The 22,594-nt window shown below is 52.8% G+C and overlaps 7 protein-coding genes across 7 annotated transcripts; 3 read left to right on the plus strand and 4 right to left on the minus strand.

The window, feature by feature from the left end:
* Positions 1-157: 157 nt before the first annotated feature.
* Positions 158-4,153, minus strand: AYL99_05381 (hypothetical protein; the record flags this gene model as incomplete). The annotated part of the gene is made up of 1 exon (XM_018836893.1): positions 158-4,153. One exon carries the CDS (start codon positions 4,151-4,153, stop codon positions 158-160), a length of 3,996 nt encoding a protein of 1,331 aa, XP_018693746.1.
* A 1,452-nt stretch (positions 4,154-5,605) lies between these two features.
* On the minus strand, positions 5,606-6,341 carry AYL99_05382 (hypothetical protein; the record flags this gene model as incomplete). Its single annotated transcript, XM_018836894.1, has 4 exons — positions 5,606-5,861; positions 5,923-6,079; positions 6,136-6,222; positions 6,284-6,341. 4 exons carry the CDS (start codon positions 6,339-6,341, stop codon positions 5,606-5,608), a joined length of 558 nt encoding a protein of 185 aa, XP_018693747.1.
* Positions 6,342-7,608: 1,267 nt separating this feature from the next.
* AYL99_05383 (hypothetical protein) lies at positions 7,609-8,710 on the plus strand (the record flags this gene model as incomplete). Its single annotated transcript, XM_018836895.1, has 3 exons — positions 7,609-8,296; positions 8,347-8,556; positions 8,616-8,710. 3 exons carry the CDS (start codon positions 7,609-7,611, stop codon positions 8,708-8,710), a joined length of 993 nt encoding a protein of 330 aa, XP_018693748.1.
* Positions 8,711-9,188: 478 nt separating this feature from the next.
* AYL99_05384 (hypothetical protein) lies at positions 9,189-10,405 on the plus strand (the record flags this gene model as incomplete). Its single annotated transcript, XM_018836896.1, has 2 exons — positions 9,189-9,440; positions 9,497-10,405. 2 exons carry the CDS (start codon positions 9,189-9,191, stop codon positions 10,403-10,405), a joined length of 1,161 nt encoding a protein of 386 aa, XP_018693749.1.
* Positions 10,406-15,085: 4,680 nt separating this feature from the next.
* Positions 15,086-18,030, plus strand: AYL99_05385 (hypothetical protein; the record flags this gene model as incomplete). Its single annotated transcript, XM_018836897.1, has 5 exons — positions 15,086-15,151; positions 16,003-16,244; positions 16,302-16,346; positions 16,399-17,902; positions 17,959-18,030. The coding sequence occupies 5 exons, from the start codon at positions 15,086-15,088 to the stop codon at positions 18,028-18,030; spliced, it is 1,929 nt and encodes a 642-aa protein (XP_018693750.1).
* An 831-nt stretch (positions 18,031-18,861) lies between these two features.
* Positions 18,862-21,169, minus strand: AYL99_05386 (hypothetical protein; the record flags this gene model as incomplete). The annotated part of the gene is made up of 4 exons (XM_018836898.1): positions 18,862-19,375; positions 19,785-20,521; positions 20,590-21,092; positions 21,148-21,169. The coding sequence occupies 4 exons, from the start codon at positions 21,167-21,169 to the stop codon at positions 18,862-18,864; spliced, it is 1,776 nt and encodes a 591-aa protein (XP_018693751.1).
* A 309-nt stretch (positions 21,170-21,478) lies between these two features.
* Positions 21,479-22,363, minus strand: AYL99_05387 (hypothetical protein; the record flags this gene model as incomplete). Its single annotated transcript, XM_018836899.1, has 2 exons — positions 21,479-22,047; positions 22,108-22,363. The coding sequence occupies 2 exons, from the start codon at positions 22,361-22,363 to the stop codon at positions 21,479-21,481; spliced, it is 825 nt and encodes a 274-aa protein (XP_018693752.1).
* Between the last annotated feature and the right edge of the window lie 231 nt (positions 22,364-22,594).

A 22,594-nucleotide genomic window follows, 5' to 3' on the forward strand; every position in this document is an offset into this window, starting at 1 on the left:
AGGCGTCACAAGTTGTCTTCTCTCCTGTTTTCTCCATGCAGCCTCGTAGGCGCCGCCTTTGGCGCTTCAACATTAGTGTTACAAATGAAACACAGCACGTGCCGGTCTTCTTAGGCACTGCCTAGTGAGATGATACACGACATTTTTCCTTTCCCCCCTAGACGACCTGCTCAGCCAGTTGTTCTCCCTGTTCGTCAGCAATGTCCCTGGCGATTCTCTGCGCAGAAGTGACCAGCCCACCATAATGATCTTCCAGCCTTCCCTTCTCCACAAAACTTTGGAGTTTCGTCTGTTCCTTTTCCATGTCCTTCCGAAGGCCTTCTACCTCATTTTCGGCCAGCCAATCTTGGAGACTGACAGGGAATGCGTCACGGCGTAGAAGCTCGCTGGGGGAGAACAGGTGAAGTGGAGTTCCCTCAATCTGTTCCATCACGAAGACGTGCTGTAAAAGGCGGAACAGACTGGACTCCTGCATCTCTTCCTCCACTCGCTGGTCATCTTTTCCACCGGTCTCGTTCAGAACGAGCCACTCATCGCGAATCATCGCTCTCCTCCAGATCAGGGCTCGAAGATCATCTTGCTTCGGGATCGGCAAATTAGATTCATCCACAACATTCAGGGCGAGAATAAACTCCTGGCCTTCAACTCCAGGATCCTCTTCAGGAGGTCCGCTCCATTCAATGGGATCCATCAGTGTCAGCAGATTGACCAATTCTTCCGCGGTCAAAGGCGTCTGACGAATCAATGACTTCAAGATCTGCTTCAGCTCTCTTTTCAAGGCTGGGGTCTTCGCCACGACTCGAGAAGTGAAAGTTTCCGCGGCAAGATCAACCGCGGCTTTCTCGTCGAGAGCTGCACCAACTGACCCCATGACGTGGGTGTAGACTTGCTCCTGAATCGCGATCATCGCAAGCGCATCGTCGTATGCTTTCGAATCTCTGTGCTTGCCGCTACCTTCATCCGCAGCCAAGCTAGCAAGCTTCCCGAGAGCCAATTCAGTCTTCTTGTTCCAGACATTACTGGTCTCTTGAGCAGCGACATCCTGGAGTGTCCTTGCGGCACGGTGGTAATCGTCACAGGAGATAACATCGTGGATCCAGCTGAGCTTCCCGAGATCTTGGTGAGCCTTCGGAGCTATCTTGAAGAACCACGTGAGGAATCTTTCTTTCTCCGCGTCTTCTTGGCCCTTGACCAAAAGACTACCACATTCATCGTCAATGAGCATCTGGCTGAAAGCGGCGAAGGCCCATCCTTTGCCAAACTTCCCGTAATACGACTCGGCTCTCTCTTGCATCTCCTCAAGCTTGCGTTGATTCTCTTCGGCCAGACTTGGGTCAGCTTGAGCCTCAGCCACCAGTTGCTTGTAGTAGCTGTAGTGCAGCGTCACAAGCTCCCCGTAATATTTCAACTTTTCTGCCAGGTGGATTGCTCCGGGCATGTTGAACAAAGAAATAGCTTGCAGAGCCTGACCCAGCCTATCTTGCTCTTCATTTTCGAGGTTGGTAAGCTCATCCCTCAATACTTCGGGGTCCTTCTCACTGGCCTTGAACTGGCATTTCGCCTGAATGCTCTCCTCACGTACAATTCGGATAAATAACTCGAGTTCTGTCGGCAGACGACTCGCCAATTCCTGAAGGGCGAGTTTGCTCGGTGCTTCGTGCGGCTTTCCGTCTAGATCCGTGGGCATTTTTTTCTTCTTGTTTCTCCCATGAGCAAACTCCCACCACTCGTTTAGAAATTTGCAGATGTCATAAATTAGACGTTGGCCAAAGCGCAACGGCTCTGGACTGGATGTCCAGGGATGGGGGATCTCGATTGGAAATCCCGAGATAAGTACTCCATTCTCGAAGACTTCATCTCCGAGTCCGTAAAGAGGTGCGTTGTCTTCACGGAATTTGAAGGCGGCGGAGTATGAGGCAATCCAAAGGTCAACGGCTTCCTTGAAGTAATCGGCGACCACCCTGGGGTCTGTCACATCCATCGGTTCGAGTTCGGGGATGCAGCTGACCAACTCAGACATCAGATGGCCGACGTTCTTAACACTGTTCACAAGCCAATGTCTCACCCGATCTTTCTCACCCCTCTCAGGATCGGGGTACTTTTGCCGAGATTCATGCAAAGCTCGGAGGGTAAAATCCAAGTACGACATCTCACGGTCGGGCTGCGGATATTTTCGTTGGATCTCTTCCTGAACCTTCCATATCGCCTGCGCCGCAGCGAGTTTTTCTGCGTTCAGCAGCAATGCAAAACGCGTCAGTCGAGAGACCGCCGAAGGATAACGGTTGATCACATGTTCGGCCAGATCGTCAAGGGCTTTGGCGCGCAGCCGCATTTGCATGTCAATCGAAGGCGCAGACTTTGGAAGATGTTTAGATGATGAAGACAAGATCTCCGAGCTGATCTCCAAAGCGGCTCTTTCAATTTCTTCGGGTGGGAATGTTTGGTTGGCGTGTTTGAGGTCCAGGGGATTTTGCTTGATGGTGCCAAAGAAGACTGCTTGTTCGATTTTACTTTTCGCCGTTATTCGCTCTCGTTCTTCAATGTCGTCCACATCAACTTCCTCGTCATCACGAAGATGAGAAGTCAATTTCACCACGCCAAAGCCCTGCACTCCAAATACAATAGATGACTGTTTCTCTGTCATCTCCAGAGCGAAGCCAAGAACCTCATAGATAGTTGCCTCCTGGAATCGGATGCAATCTTGGAACGGTTCGGGCAGTGCTTGCCGTTCCATTAGCAACTGGGAGGACGGGGACTCCCGGATCCTGGCCAGCGAGAACAGCACAATTGCAGCCTCAAAGACAATGAACGCCACAGGCTGGGATTTTGACACGCACAGCCGAGGCCTCCATCGGCCAGATTCGGACGGCGAAGAATAGCAGTTGATGGGGTGCACCACTCTGATCTTAGCCCCTTGGTCGACCACCATCTCGATGATGTGATACCTAGTTTCCACTTCCGTCGTGCTGGAAACCAGCACCATCATTGGCGCACCATGGCTGTCTCGTCGGCTGAGGGCGGTGCTGGGTCCTGTCGAGAGCTCCACATCCCAGACCTTGAATTGCGTCACATCCGGTTGTGTTGATCTTAACGCCTCTAGGATTTCGTCCTTGAAGTTGAACGAGTACTCGAGATTGTTGCCGACAGCCAGATTCGTACTCCAGGATTCCAGTTCAGCATCCTCGGTCACAATGACTACATCGCGCTGGCCCTTCTTTGAGCCTCCAGCTTTGATGACAGGTGTCCCTTTGCGTCGGTCGGAGCCAAACACATTCCTAATGCTCCCAAAGATGCCTGCCGAGGCGTTTGTGTTTTTGCGTAGGAACTGGACGCCAATTCCAGGACGTCCCATTTGATCGCGAATCGTCAGGTGGGCTACACGACCATGTCGAAGTGAGAGGATAAAGCCTGAGGGCTCCGCATTGACCAATTCTTCAACGACTTCGCCACTCATCATTCCTGGTATTGAACCCTGGACGTTTGAGACTTGCCCAGGTATGAAAGAGGAGGCGTTGGACAGGGTTTCCCAGTACACCACCTTGCCCCATTTTGCTGATACTGCCACGATACCGGGCTCTCCATTCGCAGATTTTGCCGTGAACGTTGCATGTGGGAGGGGATCGCCAACGGCGGCGGGAGGGAAGGGCAGTTTGAAGGTGATGACATCTCGAGGTGGCGGCGTGGACGCAGTTGAGTTGTAGGGCCAGATAATGGCGTCGGTATGTGTCAATGCCAGCGCGTAACCGTATTCGGGGGAAATCACACATGAGTATTGGATGCTCGGTCGATTTCTGATCTGATCTGGCAGTGCAGGGAGCTGAGTAACGGTATAGAAGTCATTGCTAGACAGGGTCAAGCCGGCGTTGGTGCTGGTGGCTCTGTCGGCACGCTTTTCTGCTTTTTTGGCTCCTCGCAAAGTCAATTCTTTTGCCGGCGCAATTGTAACAGTACGTCCATTGCTCTTGCTTTCGATCACATCTTTTCCTGCAACGTCACCGATACTGGACTCTGTCAGAGGCTCAAAGGTGTCTCGTCGTAGTGCAGATCGTTTTCGCTTTGCTTGAGGTAATTTGAGGGAGTCTTCTGAGCCTGCTGCCTGACGTGTTCTTTTGGGACGCAACGACGGCGTACGCGCAGTGTCTGTCGAAAACATCCTGCCCAGCGGACCAGGACGGACAAGTGAAGGGAACAAGAAAGGATGAAGGCAGCTGAGCCGTTGTTTGTTGATGACGGGTTGGAAATATTACAATGTTATTGCCGTGCTAAACCCCGGGGAACTCGCTTTCGCGTTTGCTGTCCGCCAAGGTGAAAATAAAACTGGCAGCTCCTTCGTCCTTCTTTTGGAACGCTTTTCCGTGGAGTTGCACGCCGCTTTTAGACATGCTTCTGAATGTACCTATTCCTTTCGACTCCAGACCTTCTTCTTTTGATGCAGCTTGGCGACCGGGCTTCTAACAACTCACAGTTCTATTTGGAGCCTGCTCTAATCACTTCCACTGCATGCCGCTCTCTTCTGCTTCAATACTCAGGAACCGAGAAGTGCAGTGGCTATGTGTACACTTCCTTTCTCCTACCCTACCTCGATCCATATTTTGGCGATCACCCGATCCTCCAGTCAAGGACATCTCCAAACTGAGTGGGCATGCCCACTGCTGGGAACAACAGGATGCCGTTTGGCGCAGACCATGAACAGCTTCTGTCTCCGACCACCTGACGGAGCCCCGTCCGATGCTGAACGGATTCATGGTAGCTGAGCTGATATGAGTTTTTTGCTTGACTCTTGCAGGTGAAAGCATCTCCGCTGCTCCAGGGAAAGTCCGACGTGATGGGCCAGAAGACTGGTAAATACTGCGTAGCTCGTACTGTTCTAAATGCTGCCTGCGTTGGGAAAGGCCGTTCCAATCGGCGACAGAGGATCGAAGATTTTCATATGGTATGATGACCGAAACACCTCCAGATTGGATGTGGTGTACGAGGTGCAAAGAGGGGGGGAGGGGAACCGAGAACTTCAATAGCTGATTGGGCGCTGAGGTGAACAAGTCGCAGTCTCCGGAAGCCGGCCCCTGGTAACTAGTCGCTTCAATGCCAGCCTGAGGACGTGAGAGGCCACCTGTGGTTGCCTGAGTGTCAATACTGTATCCATAGCGGCTTAAGACACTTGAGCTGCAGCGTGTTATGGTCAAAGTCCGTGAACAGTTTAATTCTAAAAACACATTCTGTGAGCCTTGTTGTTGGTGTTGTTCCCAGTGGGTCCCATTCATTGAGAGCCAGCGTATCATTAGGTGAGTAAAAGGTGACACCGATCCGCGAGACACCGCATGGAAAATGTGAAGGAAAAAGGGTTTAAAAAGCTGTAGGCATAACACTGTTGTCACAATTCCCCGTGATGGATTTGGATTGCGGCTAAGCTAATACATGTTTGCTCGAATCGTTTCACTCCATCCCTTGGCCCAGGCCATTCATTCAGTTCAGATGGTTTGCCTGCAGAAGAGCCTGTATGGTGTCACAGTATACATTGAGCCAGAGCACCTTCCTTGAGCGCCATATATCGAGAATAACAGTTGAATCGTTATCATCTCGAAAGAGTATCTTGGTTTTTGTAGTATTACATTTTCTTGTCATCGTCATCGAGGCTCCCTCCCAAAGTGCTGGAGTCGGTGCTCTCTTCCTTGGATAGAGTGGAGGCCTTTTCGATGTCTTCGTCCGTCGGTCCGTGCAATCCCTCCTCGAAGACTGGCTCGGCATCGAGGGTTTCGAACTTGGTCTTGAAATCACCTAGGACTTGGGTGCTGGAGTTGGAGCGGCGACGGGCATTGGTGAATTTGTAGTCGTAATCGTGAACTTCGTCACCCTCACGACCCCTGTCAACAGGTCAGTGTCTCTGAGCTCAGTGACAATCCATGTGAGGGAAAGCAAACATACCAGTTGCCTTTGCCGCCACCTTGCTTCTTCACGCCCTTGGGATCGGCGTCAACGTGACCATGTTTGGCGAAGTAGCGAGGGAGGCGTTCTTCAGGGAGGGCGGAACCATCAGCGATGGCACTGTGGTTGCGGTCATTGCCTTTGTTGGTACGAGTCACTTCAATCAAGGGTTAGTGAGGGGAACTGCAGTGCGGAAGAGCAGGGACAACATACTGATGGAGTGGAGGATGAGGACTGATGAGAGAGAGCCGATTGAGAAGGTCGAAGTGATAGAAGGATGGCTGTGGTGATGGATTGGTGCTGGTTGTGAGAATGAGAGTCAGTTATATGAAGTTGGAGAAGAGGTTTGGGCAACGGGGACAAGTCAAGACACGCGACCTGCAGGTGAGGTCAAAGGGACAGAAGCTCGGACCACCCATTGCGTGTTGATCATTGATGGATTTGGGCATGGGTAGCACATTGAACTCACCACACACTTCGCTTCGCTTACACTTGGGAACAGAGGGCAATACGAGCGCAGGGACAGGGTGAAGCTGGTAGAGAAAGATGAAAGAGGTTACGATTGACTTCTAAGCAGAAGGGGTTTGTCACTTCGTTTTGAGGAGCAGTGATTAAGTCAGGGTAGATGAGAGCCGGAGCAGGGTGGAACCTTAGAAAGCTCTAGATGGTGACTTTGTTGTGATTGGGGGGCAGCTGGCAAAGACAGGCGCAGAGAGCCCGTTGCTCGCATGACCTCCCTGCTCTTTCTGGCGCTTTCTTTCCCCTCGCTCCAATCGTCAGACGCCTTCCCCGGATTCCTCATCCTTCACCTTTCCGAATGGGCACTTCTAGCGCGGGGTTTTGGCCTTGTCGGCCTCCACTTAGCACCTACTTAGTGTGTCGCCCACGGGCATGAAACCCCCCATCCCTAGGCCGTTCGTTGAAGGATGCCCATTGTTTACGAGAACAAACAAACAAGGGTGAATAGAGTCTTTCGCGTCAAGTCCCAGAGGGATTTTCAGCAACGTATGTACAAAGACCCAGGCACTCTCTCGGATGCCCATGTGATGACTGACGCCACCGATTCCATTCAGTTCCAAGTGGATACAGGGGCGTGACCAGGTCCGACAGAATATTGGAGCCTACAGGTCAACTGATAGAAGCCACAAAATGTCGCAAAATGGACCCCACGTAGCGGTCAGCGTTTCCACGTTGTGTTTCAGTCAGACGTCAACGCCCTGGGGAAGTGGACTGCCCCTGATAATATACATGGCCAGGTACGTAACTCTGTAGCTCTGGCCTGCTAGAGTGGTGTGAGGGCGGAGTTTCTCGGGACATGTCGATCACGTGAGGAGGCGTGGGGGAAGGCTGCTTTATGCAGCATTAGATCTTGCAGCATATTTTCTTCCAGATGTATGTAAAGGCAGTTTTTTGTAGCTTGCTTTGCCTCAGGCATTCAGGAACCCGAGCTTCACATCACCACCCACGTGGGTAGGGATATACTGACACCCGAGAGACTATACTAGCGACCACCTTGTGGTATTGGGATGCTGCAGGGCCCTCGGGCTTAGCGTCAGAACTGCCCCTCTAGCGCTAACACAAGTCTCGATTTCTAAGCTGGGCATTTCGAATCATTCTTTCTTTTCGCTCTCCTCCATTGCTACAGCCTTCTATCCTCCGCCAGTGCCGCCCTTCCTTACTGCTGCAATGTCGCCCTCCGTTCTCATGGACACCTCGGACGATTTCGTCATGCCTTCATCCAAGGCCCCGCAGTCGTCGCACCGCACCCTCCTCCTTTCGCCTCCGTCGCTGTCGTCGCATCAAGAAATACTGACCAGCCTGTTGGAAATGCACGACCGCGCCCACACCGACCTGCAGATGTTGGACAGACTGTCCCTCGGCCTGGTGTCACTGCCTCAGTCTACATATGATGTCATTACTATTCTCTCCGATGCAGATGGCTCACGCCGCGAAAGTCAGAATCTGATTAGCCGAGACTTGCTGGCCTTGCTGGTCAAAGCATTGAAGAGTGGCGGACATTTGCGCAGCCAAGATGGGACGTTTGGCACTGTGGATGGTCCAGAGAAGAACGAGACCATCCTCGCTGGTCTTTCTTTCCAGCCAGGAGTGGGGTTCGTGAAGCCCAATTACAGCGCACAGGACTCTGTCCCCTTGAAATTCGGCAGAAAGAAGACATCACAGGCTGCTGGCGGTCTTGATAACACAGTGAATAATGATTCTGTGTCACTCCCAGTCAACGGCAAGCGGAAGAGCATGGATGATACTCTGCCTGCAGGTGTGGGATTTGACAATGGAGCTGATGACTCTGACGATGAATTGATTGATGAAGATGCGTTGATGGACGATGAGGATTTGCAGAGGCCTATCAAAATTCGTGAGTGGACCGCCATCCTCCGCAGTGATCAAACAATTAACAGGCCTAAGCCACTGAATGTCAGCCCAAGGCGAAGCGACGTCGAGCATGCAAAGACTGTACTTGCGGGCTTGCACAGAAACTGGAAGCCGAAGATCGAGCCAAACGAGAGAATGCGGACAAGGCATTAAACACGATGAAGCTACAAGCAGACGATTTGGCCGAAGTCGATTTTACTGTGCAAGGCAAAGTTGGAAGTTGTGGCAACTGCAGTCTTGGAGGTGAGCACCTCTCCATTGTCCTTGACCCCTTTCTCTTCTAATACGCTGCGTCTTATCAGATGCCTTCCGATGCGACGGCTGCCCGTATATCGGGCTTCCTGCCTTCAAACCCGGCGAGGAGGTTCGCCTCCTAAACGACGAGATTCAATTATAGATGTGTATGCAGTGGATTTTGGGGCATGGCGACGGCGTTCCGGTCGATGACATCTTTAGACTACCATGTACCACAGCTATAAAGCCATCTATGTAGGGGACGAGTAGACTATCTTCACCAGACTCGCATACAACGTCCACCACCAAAAGAATACGCAATGTCGAAATCCCGAGGCTTGTGGAGGGGTTGGGCGAATGATGTTCGTAGCGATTTCCCAATTGTCAGCCCTTCTCCACAAAGTTTGCCGGCAGCTACGACGGCGAACGGCTCGCATCCATTTTTATTTTATTCTAGCTGACCGACTTGCCCGCCTCGCCGCCTCTTGCGACACATATTTCCACTCGTCTCTCTGACCACAACGCGGTCGACTTCTCTTGGACGACGTCGCTATTGATAAACTTGTCCCTGTGTCTCACACTCACGCCTTTATACTACCAGAACTGGTTTGTCGCCATCCTAGCGACGCCCGCACATCACCATGTCCTTCTCTTCCCTCGTGCAGGACATCGCCTTCCGCGACTCACCGTCGCAAACAAATGCACGGACAGGTGCCAGCAACGTCAGTAACAATGACACTCAGTCTACCATCTCCCGGCCGTCACAGGCTCGATCCTACACTTCGACTGCCGCCACCAGTGTGAGCATTGCGGGCGACATCTCAAGCCAGCTTCATGCCGGCTACAGCCATCCACTTTCCAGAGCATGGCAAGCGGAGAGACAGTTGACAAAGGTACGTATTCACTGTTCTGTCCTTCAGCATAAGCCTTAGTCTAACACAACTCCAAGTCAATGCTCATCTACCCTCTCTTCATAACCGACAACCCTGACGAAATGACTCCCATTCCATCCCTCCCGAACCAAAGTCGCCTGGGCCTGAACAAACTCGTCCCTTTTCTCGCTCCTCTGGTCCAGAAGGGCTTGCGCTCTGTCATTCTCTTTGGCGTACCTCTCGCTCCCGATGCAAAAGATGCCCTAGGCACAGCAGCCGATGATCCCGAAGGTCCCGTCATAAAGGGCATTCAACTCATTCGTCGACACTTTCCTCAACTGTTTGTCGTGGCAGACGTTTGTCTCTGTGAGTACACTTCTCACGGCCACTGCGGAATTCTCCGCGACGACGGCTCCCTGAACAACGCCATGAGCGTTGAACGTATTTCCGACGTCGCAATGGCGTATGCTCATGCTGGCGCGCACTGCGTAGCGCCGTCGGACATGAACGACGGACGCATTCGCGCCATCAAGCTCAAGCTCATTGAGTCCGGGCTCTCGCATCAAGTCAACCTGATGAGTTACGCGGCTAAATTCTCGGGCTGCTTGTATGGGCCGTTTAGAGATGCAGCGGGATCGTGCCCAAGCTTTGGGGACCGGAAATGCTACCAGCTGCCTCCTGGTGGCCGAGGACTGGCTCGCCGCGCCATCCCCCGAGATATCCAAGAGGGCGCCGATATCATTATGGTGAAACCCGCCTCGTCCTTTCTAGATATCATCTCAGATGCCAAGGAGATCGCGAAGGATATGCCCATCGCGGCGTATCAGGTGAGTGGAGAGTATGCCATGATCCACGCTGGGGCCAAGGCGGGCGTGTTTGATCTGAAAACCATGGCCTTCGAGAGCACCGAAGGCATCTTACGAGCTGGGGCGGGCATCGTCGTGAGCTATTTTACACCAGAGTTTTTGGATTGGTTGAGCGCCTAATTCTGTACGAGAAAACCAGGAGAAATGCATGGAGCAAGAGGGATGGATATGTCACATGTGGTTCTACGGATGGTTTGTGATGTGGTCGAGAAGAAGCCATCTCGGTGGTCCGGAACGATTTGAGCAGACGAACCGAGTGCATGATTTATGAGATTGTGCCTTCTCGAACAAGCTCTCTGGGCGCGGATCATCTGATGCTGAGTTCGACACTCGGTTGCACGTTACACCTTGGCAAAGAAGAAGGGAAGAGGAGCACGAGAATTCGAAGAAAATGGCGCAAAAGCAGCAAGAACAAAGAAGAAAAAAAGCCAGCTCATGAATCAATTCGTCGCAAAACAAAAGTGTTTCGTCGCGCGCGGAAGATCCTCACCTCATATCCCTCCCACCACCTCGCTCGCCGACGTACTCGTATTTGCTCCAGCGTGGTACAGACATCAAGGTCGTACAAACATGCAGATACGCACTATACCCAGGTACTTGATCAATGTCGTCCAAGGGTCCGCGTATCTCCTTCTTCCCCTCTGGCCATTCAGCACACATACATTCATTTTGTACCCACTCGCACACTCTTTCATCCTGCCCGTTTCGCTTGGCTTGTGCTTCACATATTGGCGTCGTCGTTGTCGTCGTCGTTGTTGTTGTGAGAGAACATTTGCGTATGTGTATGTATGTGTATACGTGCCTCGTATACTTGGCCCATCGTTCCTCTTCACCTGAATTTTGGAGCAGCAAGGGGGGACGTGGACGTGGACGTGGACGTGGAAGACGTGTGGGTGGAACTTTTCGAGGCTTCTGCGCCTTGATTGGGCACCATATGGCTAGACAGAGAAGGAGAATGTCAGGCCTCTTGGAAGGAAAGGGAAAGGGAACTTGCATCGTGCGGCTACCCAGCCAAGTCAATCAGTCAAACATTCCTTCCTCCATTGGATGAATCGATCAGTTGGCCAACCCAACAGGTCACGATGGGAGGTCAGGCAGTATGGCATGATGCACCTTTCTATCCCGCTTTTTGCTGGGTTCCTCCCCAGTTGTTGTGGCTCCCAGTTGTCTTGGTTGTGATCGTCCCCAGCGTGAGCTCCAAAGCCCCATTCCTTCCACGATCAACGAACGATGGGATCTGGCACGAGAGGGGGAGGAATAGCAGTGGATAGGACAGGAGAGAGCCAAGAATGTAAGAGGAGTGGGATGGGAGAACAAGGGGGAAGGAAGCAGGCCGACTTGGATCTGTGGTATAAAAGAATCTTTTCCTTTTCCATCTCCTTTCTCCTTGTTTCATCCTCTTCAATTCTCTTCAGCAGCGATTCCTCTCTTCTTCTTGTATCAGGCTCCACTCAGGATCATCCAACTCCGACTTTGATTTCTTCCTCTCGCTGTTTGGTCATAACCTCTGAACCAGAACGAGAGAAGTCAGTCCAACCATGAAGCTCTCTTGCACCCTATACACTGGGCTCGCCTTCGCAGCAACCGCTTCTGCATACAGTATTGACCTTTGGAGCAAGTACGATTACCAGGGGGATCAAGCCAAATTTGTAAGATTTCCATCCCATTGGTTTTCGCTGTTGGCCCAATGATCATCAACTATCCCTTTGCTCAACACGCACTGACAGTCACGCACAGACAACCGAGTAAATCATACCACTCTCCTTTTGAAGGCTCCCGTGGAAGAAAAAGAAGGCTAGAAGCTAACCGACTACGTGTATGTCAATACAGTGGCATACACAAGGTCTCCTGGTCCGGCGGCGCAGGCTCATGGATCTGGAAATCCAGCTTCAATGACGGCTGCTGCGTGGTGTTTTGTCGGGGAAGCACGGTATTAAGTCTCCCCTGCTCCACTCCCATGGGCAGCTCACCTTCGGCTCTCTGTATAGCTGACTTGTCTTTTTGTGGAGTAGAATGTTGGGAAGTACTGTCAGTCTGCCGAGAAGTCGGAATCGTCCGCCGGAGTGAACAAAGTGGTCACAGGATGCGGAAGCGCGACCTTGAATTGCTAGGAGGGTCTTTGTGGTCGTAGGGAGCTTCGTGGCCAAGGGTTGGGATGATGTTCTCTCGTTGGCCACCGACAACCCTACATCTCTGAGCCCCCAATCGAAGAAATGTGTCTCGTATTCGACAGGTATTTCCCCGGACCGATCACATCAGCTCACTCATGAGGAGATGGAAGTATTATAGCATCTTCCAAAACCGGAGTCATTCTATGTCATCCTGTTGTGGTTCCAGTATCTTACGGCGAGATACCTCAACTTTCGAGAGATCTCGTTCTGTGTTGTAGCCGCCTCAACGCTTACCCAGGTGCCTATCGCATTCATTCGAACCAGGAAAGCACCAACGATAGCTTCCTATAGTTCGCAATTGAGGCCCGTATTGAATGGGGGGGCGAAGCTTTTCATTGCGTTGTTAGGCTAATTATGGGCGGGACATACCTGAGCGGTGTACAATAACTCCAAAGCATCGGCCATCCCTGCGTAATCTCAACATTCCTTCCAGAGATGTAGGAATTCATCACTGACGACTTTGCCGTCGAACTCCCATTCCGGGGACATGAGCAGGGCATGCTGATCTCGCTCGGACTCACCGGTGTCAGGTCATCGATGCTCAGCAAACGTAGACTGAGCCTTTCCCATCGTGTGACCGCGCAGATCTGTCGTCAATCCGGGACAACGGATCTATCGATCACAAGTGAGGATGAAGGGGTAGGAAGCAAAAAAGATGACCAGTGATGGTGGCAAATAGACAGGCAGAAGAGAGTCATAGCTGGCAAGCAGGAGGTGGAATGAGCGGCCGCAGAAAGGGAGATGGATGTGAGCGGCTCTTTGAGGTCCAGGCAGAAAGATGCTAACAGTGGAGTGGGTATCAACCATTTCGAAGGTGTGACCACCGGCTGAGTCTGGGAGAATAGGTTCCCTCGCATTAGCAGCCCACAGTCACACTCATGGCGAAGTCGCACTGCAGTTGGCCAGCGACTGCTGTGATGTTCATTCAGATGCGCCAAGTTCCGAGGAGGCCAATACCGTGAGGGCTCAGTGGAGAAGGAGGGTCGAATGGGGGAGGAGGAGGCGAGAAGTCGGAAGACGCGACCGAGGGAAGCAGGACGTGACGCAGGGAAAAACACAGAAGGACAGAAGGGGAGATAGGCAAGGATCGCTTGACGGCTTGACCGCAAGAGTCTAGGGTGCGAAGGAGAAAAGATGGTAGCGAACCGAGTCAAAAGGACGGTCAGTCAGTCGCTGCGCGTCAGACGCATGCACAAATCAGCCTTAGGCCTTCCGCAGTCTATGGTCTCCTCTCACCTCGCACGTCGCACCTCTTACGCTCTTTGATCTCATGTTCTCTCTCTTGTCAGAGTTCTAGAACCTCCCCTCTGACCAAGCTCCTTGGTTTCTGCTACAGACCATGCGCAAGTCCGCCCGACCGCCGCCCCTTTTCCCACGTCCCCTGGCCCCCTGAGCAATCCACCTATGAACTATTGAATCCCCTCTTGCGATCATGGTAGACTTCGCCACAGACGATAGCCCCGGAACTGAGTACATCCATCCAGAGCACCTGCAGCTTCTCTGCTACGATTTGACAGGACAGTTTCCCCTTTGGCTGTGCTTGCATTCGATGCAGGGTTGCCTGTTTATGGAGGAAGACATTTCCGAGAACCCGAAGGATCCATCCTGTGTAGGGCTGAGTACCCTCCAGCATACCCGACACCGTCCTGACCTCAACCAACCGTCGAGACTTCAAATGGGTTGCATCGATGGCACACAACAAACCTCGGCTTGCATTCATTGACAATTGGATACTCCAGTCGCGAGGAGGGGTCGATTGGCTTTCGTCGAGTTGCAAATGATCAACGTCGGACGGGATGGGCCTGCACCTTTGTATTTTTGTGTCGACGCACGACGATCTCCTCGTATCCATTAACACCGTGTTCTAAATTCACGCATACCGCCCTTGGGCGGATCTGTGAGGGCTCGCCACCGAACGCGTATCATGGCGTCAAAAGATGGCACTGCTTGCGATGAACCCATGGCTACCTCCCCTCAGCCTTATGATCAGGCACCACGCATTTGCAGTTTCCTCCTTGGCTGCAGCTTTGGCTTTGCCCATCCCGCGTTGGCATCAACAATGGTAAGCTCAGGCATCAGATGGATTATTCCCTAACTTCTACTGCATGTCAACACCTTTTCTTTCGCTTACTTCCGCCTGAGCCGAGCGAATTTGGAAGAACCTCGCCCAGGCGACAGGCAGCAAATGCGATGGCAGATTATATTAGGCAATGCAGATCGCTCCTGGATTTGTCTTGCCTTAGGCCGAACAGCTGAAAAGAAGGTTCCGCTTCTTATCCCCGGTGCGGTGGTATTGTAGAGTCTTATTGTCACAATGATCGACTTCCAGAATGTCCTCGCCGTGCTGCCAGGGAGAAATACTACCTTTTGCTGTCAACATGATTGGCTGAGAGCTGGACATATTTCTTAGTCCTACATCAGAGTCCGGAATCGTCGGTTCTTTTACACTTTATTAACTCATCGTGGTATCATTCGCGAGACCGCAACTCATCAGGGATCTCGAACTCGACCAGAAGTCTTCTAAAGCAACGGTGGGTGGAGATATGGGTCCTGTCTCCTGAGTGTGGACGGGTACGTTAAGCCCTATGGCCCTAGCCAAAGTGGAATTGCATACACTGTTCTCCACCCGATGCCTGCGACTGCTACTGGAACGTCCTCCTGGCTATGCGCCGGGCACCACCTATCAGATCGGAAGGTGAGAGATTCCAGTATACACGGGAAAAAACCCGGCTGTGTCAGCAGCTGCCCACGAGAAGCGCTACCTTACGACACGGTCCCAATCATATCCACCAAGGGTCGTGGCACTCTTCCACGTTCCGATCTTGACCCCGGAGTCGGAATCCCTTACGGCCCTCTCTACAGTACGCCCAAGTGCTCCCGCTGGTTCTCGCCCCGTTGAGGTAGATGGGCACAGCCCAGATGTTGACAAAACTGCATTATATTTCTGCTGCTGAGCCACAGTCGTGAATTTCTCAGATGAGAAGGAAATGGACTGTTCCATTCCCCTCACCTGCACTTTACGAATTACAACAAACGAGGGACGATCAATGACAGGACCTCGCCGACATTCGCTACTGTTAGGTCCCACTCCATCCCTCCCAGCTCCAGGACCGCTGTCTCCACATGGTATTGTGGTGGTACCATATCAACAAACGATCTACCGAAGACAATCTGTCAGGAATACAAGGCCCCAAGGGAGCCGCACAGTGGTGAGTCAATTCAAGCACGATATCATGGAAGAGAAATAGAAAGCAAATCAAAGCAGACAAGTATGAGGCTGAAGATGGTTCCTGCCCCTTGGAACCTCCAGAAGCCACCGCTGTCTCTTGTTCCCCTGATTGTCCCGCCCTACGCCTTACCTTTATGATACCGTGCACACGGGTTGAAGGGTAATTTGTCCCTTACCGACCCAATGGCCCGGGATACTATCTTATTTCCTGTCCAGCCAACTACATCTGGGACACGGCACTTATATCGTTGCCCACCGGTTCTTTCCTATCAGCTATAAATTGCTTTCTGGAAAGAATTGCATACTCACTATCACAGTTCTATGGGTCGGCCATCGCGTTGCCCACTTCAGCTTCAAGCGATCCGACGACAGCATTCACTCCGATTGGAGATCAACCCACTCTTCAAATGCTCGAAGACATATCCGCAACTATTATGAGCGGCAACCCGAAGGCCGCCAACCTCAATGAACCTCCTCCACCTTCTCGTGCGATGCCGGGCGACAAAGCCCGAATAAAGAAATGGGCTCCAAAGACGTTTAATGGATGTCTGACCTGCAAGTATGCCTCCCCATATCCCTCTTCGCCGTCCTTCTCGTCACTGACAAATCCTCCAAGACGGAGAAGAATCAAGTGTGACGAGGGCAAGCCATCGTGTCAAAGGTTGGCGCAACTTCGACGGATCCAACAGTTCTTATCACTGATGCCAACCCAGATGTATCAAATCGAATCTCAAATGTAATGGATATGCAGCACCCAAGATCAGGCTGTTTGATCCCGCATCTTCATCGACAGCTTCATCCTCGACCCTGGAGCCAGCGACGAGCCCCAGCCGCCTATCTCGACACGAGCCGGCAGTCTTCCATGACAGCCAACTGCACTCCCAGCCGCCCGCTTATCCTCATCCTCAAGGACTCGCTCTTGTCCCCAGATTCGGCACGCAGGAAGAATCCCAATCCTTCCAGTTCTTCCTCGAAAAGACCTCTGAGCTGATCTCAGTATATTCGCAGCCACACCTATGGACGGTGCTCTTGCCCCAGGCCACATGGCACCAGCCCTCTATCAAACATTCCCTCATCGCACTCGCATCGCTACACCGGTACCTCACCACGGTCGGGCCCGCCTCCCAACGAGCAAACCACAACTTTGTGTTCCACTACAATAGTGCCATTAGCGCCCTGATAACGGACAAACCGTCCATTGACGTTGTGCTTGCAGCCTGTGTCATTTTCTGGGCGCTTGAGAACTTCAATGGCGGCGGTCAGGTGGCCATTGACCACATGCAAGCCGCAATCAAGATCTTGGGGGAGTGGAAAAGCAAACGCCGACCAAATGATCCCGCCAAAGACTTCATAACCAAATACATCGAGCCGACAATTCGGGATGGGGTGAAATTCGCCTCGAAATGTCGCGTCGAGGAATTAGCGAGTCAGATGAGTGCACTTTCCCTGACGACACGCGACGTCAGGATCATGAACATAGATTACCCTGCGTTCAACAGTCTTGAGGATGCGAGTGACTATTTGGACGACTGCATCAATCAGATTCTCAGACTCAAAATACAAACAACAGCACAGCTCAGTCCAAGTGCCGACCTCATCGAACAGGTGGAGGTCCTGGACGCTCGCCTTTACAAGTGGATGAACCTTTTCCAGAACCTCACAGCCACGGGACCCGTATACATCCGACGAATGCTCGTCGTACACAACGTCGCGGCCAACATCCTGCTAGACCAACTCAAAGCTGGAACACAATTTCACAACACGGGTGGTGAGGAGCAGGACGAGGAGGCCCGCCACTGTCGGTTCAACTTCACAGTCGTGGAAGTTGAGGATGTTTTACGGTACGATCCGCTGGCTACAGTGGAGTCACGCAGGAAGAAACCGCCAAGTCTGGGTTTCATACCCCCCGTGTTCTTGGCTGCGACGGCAGCGCCGAGACTAGAGACCAGGACAAGGGCAATCAATGTGTTGAGACTGATGAATGTGACCGAGGGGCCATGGAACACAGAGCTCGCGGCGCAGATTGCCGAAGGGATGCTGGAGATTGCACATGACTGTGTCATTCCTCCCTCCGCAGTCGAGTTGCGGCACATACAGTTCGGGTTTGACGAAGACCGCAGGGCGTTGAGCATGAGATGGGAACCGGAGGATCCAACCGTGCTGAACGGCACCATGGTCAAAGATATCGATGCGCGAAGCATGAATTGGGATAACTTAGTAAGTCGACACGTTCTTGCTCTCTAATGTGCTTTGAATTGACTATTTGGTTACAGTACGATGTAGTCAAGCTGATCAGTAGATCCGGCTACCAGCCCCCTCCTTCGACAGCTATGACGCTGCCTTAATGAGTTAACTGGGGATAGCATGGCTCTTTGCAGTATGCGTGAAAATCGACGTTGCTCAGAGGGTTCAGAACACTCCAGTCCTGGCGATCACGTCCACTCGATACGGGAGTTTCATGGACCACTCTTACACCACCATCCTTGACGGGAGGGTTGACGGAGGGACTTCTCCTTCAAATGAGTGAAATAAATAAACAGCACTGACGACACCGACGACGGTGATGCCTGTGGGCCTCTGTTCAACGGCATAGCCTCACCTCGGGTGGCGTTTATTTGATGAACTTCAGTTGCCTCGTCACTTTGACAGTTGACGTGGTTTTTTAAGCTACGCATGATTTTGCTTCTTATTTCGCAGGTTCTTTAGGCGTTGGCGAGGGGTTACGACAGCAACACAACTTCAGAATGAATGAACTTGGGTGGGAACCAGACTGAAAGGCTTTACGACACTGAACTGGACGGGGCGGGACGGGACAATCAACGGGACAACCAACAAGGAATAGGCAACAGGGAGCAGAACGTATCAAGAACACGGCAAAGGGGCCTCGATCGTACCATCAAGCTGGCGGTTCTCTTTTTGTATGTATTACTTGGTTTGGCATGTTACAGACATTATACAGGGTATTTGTTTCAGCACTCGTTTTCTTTTATTTTTCATTAGGTGATGGATGCTGCTGTTCTGTTCCGTTCCGTTCGATTCTCAAGACATGATGATGTTAGAACTGCCGCTGTTCGTTTGTTCTGCTCCATGAGGGTCAATCCATCCCGCCTTGCGTCATGCCCATTCCATTCCATTCCCATTTCACCACATCTCGTCTCGTCTCGTCTCGTCTCGTCTTATCGCGGCGGCGCAGGCGTTCCTGGACCAGGACCTGTACCCGACGTGGTTGTACTTGGATGACTCTGACTCTGACTCTGCATGCCCTGCCTCGACGACGACTTGGTTGCACTCCCCGCGGCGGCCTCCTGCTCCAAGAAATGCTGCCACAGGTCGGCCAGGGTCTCGCGCGAGTGCGGACTGGTGGCGCTCTCGGGCCCAGACCCGCCGCCGCCGAAATAGTCGGGATGGTGGTTGAGGGCCGGGGTGCTCGGGGTCCTGTGCACGGAGGGAGACCCGGAAGCGGCACCAGCCAGGGAGCCCAGACCCCGCAGGGAATTGAAGCTCGAAGTAGCGGTGGTGGACGCTGTCGTCGAGATCCCGGTGGTGGTGCCGGGCCTGGCCAGACCGGCCTGCTCGCGCTGTTCGTCGTTCCAGCCCAGCAGGGCGGCGATGAGCTGGAGGATCTGGAACTTCTTGGGGTCCGAACGGTCCAGGGCCAAGAAGTGCAGGAAGTGGTTCGTCACGATCTGTCTGTGAAAGGGGCGCCGGCCAGGTACGGCTCCGTCAGCCAAAGAGAAAAGAAAGCAAAGCAAAACAAATCAGAGAGACAAAGCACATCGTCAATCGATTGGGTCGTACGACAAACCTCGCTAAAGGTAATAGGGGCGGGCAGGGGGGGGGATCAAAGGGGAGGCCTTAGGGGAGAAAAAGCCTCAGCCTCGTCGGGTGGCGAATGATCGTCGCTGCTTAGGCGTGGCGTTGCTAAATTTGCCTGTCCTCACACCGCATGATCCATGAGGCCCCAGGGGGGAGTTAGAATGCGGAGTAACGAGGAGTGGAGTCGTCATGAATCCACACACTCTGGAGTTGCGATGGGGATAAGAGAAAACAGCGACCGGAGACATATGGCAAAAGAGAGAGAGAAGAAAACAAAACTAACCTGTCCACATTATCCTCGGGCTTGCCCTTCTTGAGGAATCTCAGCGCTTTCGTCAGATGATCGTTGAGGATCACCGCCTCGTGCCTCAGCTTGCCGATCAGAAGGTTCTTCTCTTTGACTTCCTTCTCGAATGGCAGGGCTCGCTCGAGTTCCTTCTTGGTCTGCTCCAGCTCCGCGACGGTCGCGTCATGGATCGCCTGGAGATCTGACAACTGCTTACGTAGGATCTCTTGTTCGTTCTGAGAAGTTTCGACCAGTTCTTTCAGCTCCTGCTTTCGGACCGTCTGGATCTCCTGGAGGGCCTTTTGCAGACCGTCGACCGCGGCAGAGTGGGTGTCCCTCTCGCTCGCGACCTTCTCGTAAGCCTCCTTGAGTGAATTGAGTTGTTCCTCCAGGTCAGCGTTGCGGTCTGCCAGGTCCTTCCGCATGGTGCGTTCTTCCATGGCGAGCACTTCCCAGTCGTGCATGGCCTGTTTGGCGTTCTCGAATTCGTCCCGCATGTAGGCTTCCGACTCGACGAGTTCTTCTTTCTCCTTGAGCCAATTTTGCTGCGAGAGGGTCAGGCGGTTGCGGAGGGTGGACAACTCTTTGGACTGTTCGGCTTGTTTCTGGGACAGGTCGGCGTTTCGAGCCGTGAGCTCGTCGACCTCGGCGGAGCGGGCGGTGTAGCGCTCTTGCAGCTCAGATCTTTGTTCTTCGAGCTCTTCGATGCGTGTCCGGGCCTGTGCTAAATCCTCCTGTAGGAGACTTGTTAGTCTGGCTGTGAAGCGTCTCCCCATTGTCTAACAGTCTGAGAATCACGTACTGCGTCGGCCTTTAATCTCTCTCCCAACTGCGATCGTATGGTATTCACTTTCCCTAACAAGGACTGGTATTGCTCTTCGGCGTTTTCTTTTTCGGCCTGCGTGTCGGCCAGCTCGGTCTGCACCGCCTCAATTTCCGTAGCATGTTTGGCCTGCAGTTCTTCTAGAGACTTGCGGAGCTCAGTCACTTCGAGTCGTAAAGCATCACGGTCTTTCACCAGAGCGTCAAAGCGGGCGGCGGCATCGTTGCCCTCGGCGATTGACAGGTCTTTGACCCCATTTGTTGCAACAGTTACCGTGCCAGGAGCTGCGTCCGGTGGCTCCTCGTGGACGGGGGTGATAACAGTGTGCTCCGCTTCTTGCTCGTCATTGTCGGCTTCATCCTCCTCATCCGGTCCATTCTGCGTGTCGCTGGGATCGACAAGTGTCGGGGGAGCGTCGGTCGCGGCGGCTGGCGCGCTGGTGCCCTTCTTCTTGGACTTTTTCTTCTTTTTGGATTTCTGGTCTGCCACAGTCAGCATGGGCGCGGTGGTTGGACGGACTGCGGCATGCACACGTACCTCCTTGAGGCATCGACGACATGTTTGTGGACGACATGGTTTATTCCTGGGTCTCGAGCAGCCTATGCTACGGGGGGATGGACATGGGGGATCTCGAAAGGTGTCAATTGTTGCTTGGCGTAATGGTGACGGGTTCGGCCCCTTCGCTGACAATTCTACCGAAGCAAAACATCGTCTGTCCGCCACCAAGGTTACAAGCTACACAGTACCGAGTACACAGTAGGCCACGCTACCTATGCCGCTGTCAAGATGCCAAAACACCGCTCATTCATTTTCAGGGTATAATAAGTTCATCAACGCCATCGTGAATCTCCCACGCAAGACAAGGGGGTCATTTCAGTGCCTCCCCAAACAACCCTCTCATTCCTTTGAGCAGAGTCCCAATCTCCCTTGTCGCATTGAGCCGGTCCACCACTTTGGCGACTTTGGTACCCTCTAATCTAGGCTTCGTGTACACCACGTCGTACTTCCCGTGCCCGGTATCGGGGACCAGCAACTCAAAGAGCCCTTCCCTGTCCTCACCACCCTTTCCAGCACCTTTCGCTGGCGGAAACACGAAAACGATCCTGACCTTGTTCTCGTCCCCACTGCCTTCGATTCGACAGCCCAGATACGTCTCCCAGAAACTCAACTCCGGCCCATTAAGTCGGCTCTGGCCCTCCATCTTCGCAGCGTATTCTCTTTGAGCTTGTAGTTTCGCGTCAATCTGTCGCTGCGTTTGTGCAATGGCCGATTTGAGGCGGTCTCGCTGGGCCGATTGAGCGGCTTGGTGCGACTCCAGTTTGGCGATCTGCGCGTGCATCTCGTTCTTTTCTGCCTGTTCACGGGCGAGGACTTGACTCTGTGTTGACAGGGTGGATTGTAGCGTTACGATCTGTGTGCTTGCTGACCGCTGCTCCTCTGTCGGATCCCGTCAGTTGTGTGCTCTGCGATTCTTCTGTGGAATGGTGCTCGGCTTACCGGTCAACTCTCCCAGACGCCCCCGAAATTCATTCCTCTCTTCTAGCACCCTCTTTCTTCCTCGTTCAATGAACGCGTCAAACTTGACGGTGAAATCGGCCATTCTCTTCCGTAGATCGTCAAAGTTGAAGTCAACGGCGGGTAGCTGCGTGAGAGGGTTGTCCGAATACGATATGGGCGTCGCCATTTGCGATTGCGACGCGCGGAAGGAAGACGTGCTCGTCGCGAATGTCGACGAAGGGACAGCGGTAGCCATTGTTGCGAATTGTGTCTGTATTCTGTTTTGGACGAAAGAGTTGTTGGACGACGTGCAGGCCCCCGTCACGTTCAGATGTTCAGATGTTGGCACCGCAGTTTGCAGTTTGCGCGCAGGGCACAAACTCCAGTCGACCGGGCAACCAGCGCCGAGGTTGCTTGGCTCCGTTGACCACCTCAGCGCAGCCACAACACCACCTTGTCATACTATTTAATAACGGGCTCAATCATC

This window comes from Fonsecaea erecta (assembly GCF_001651985.1).
Source record: "Fonsecaea erecta strain CBS 125763 chromosome Unknown Scaff4, whole genome shotgun sequence".
NCBI lineage: Eukaryota > Fungi > Ascomycota > Eurotiomycetes > Chaetothyriales > Herpotrichiellaceae > Fonsecaea > Fonsecaea erecta.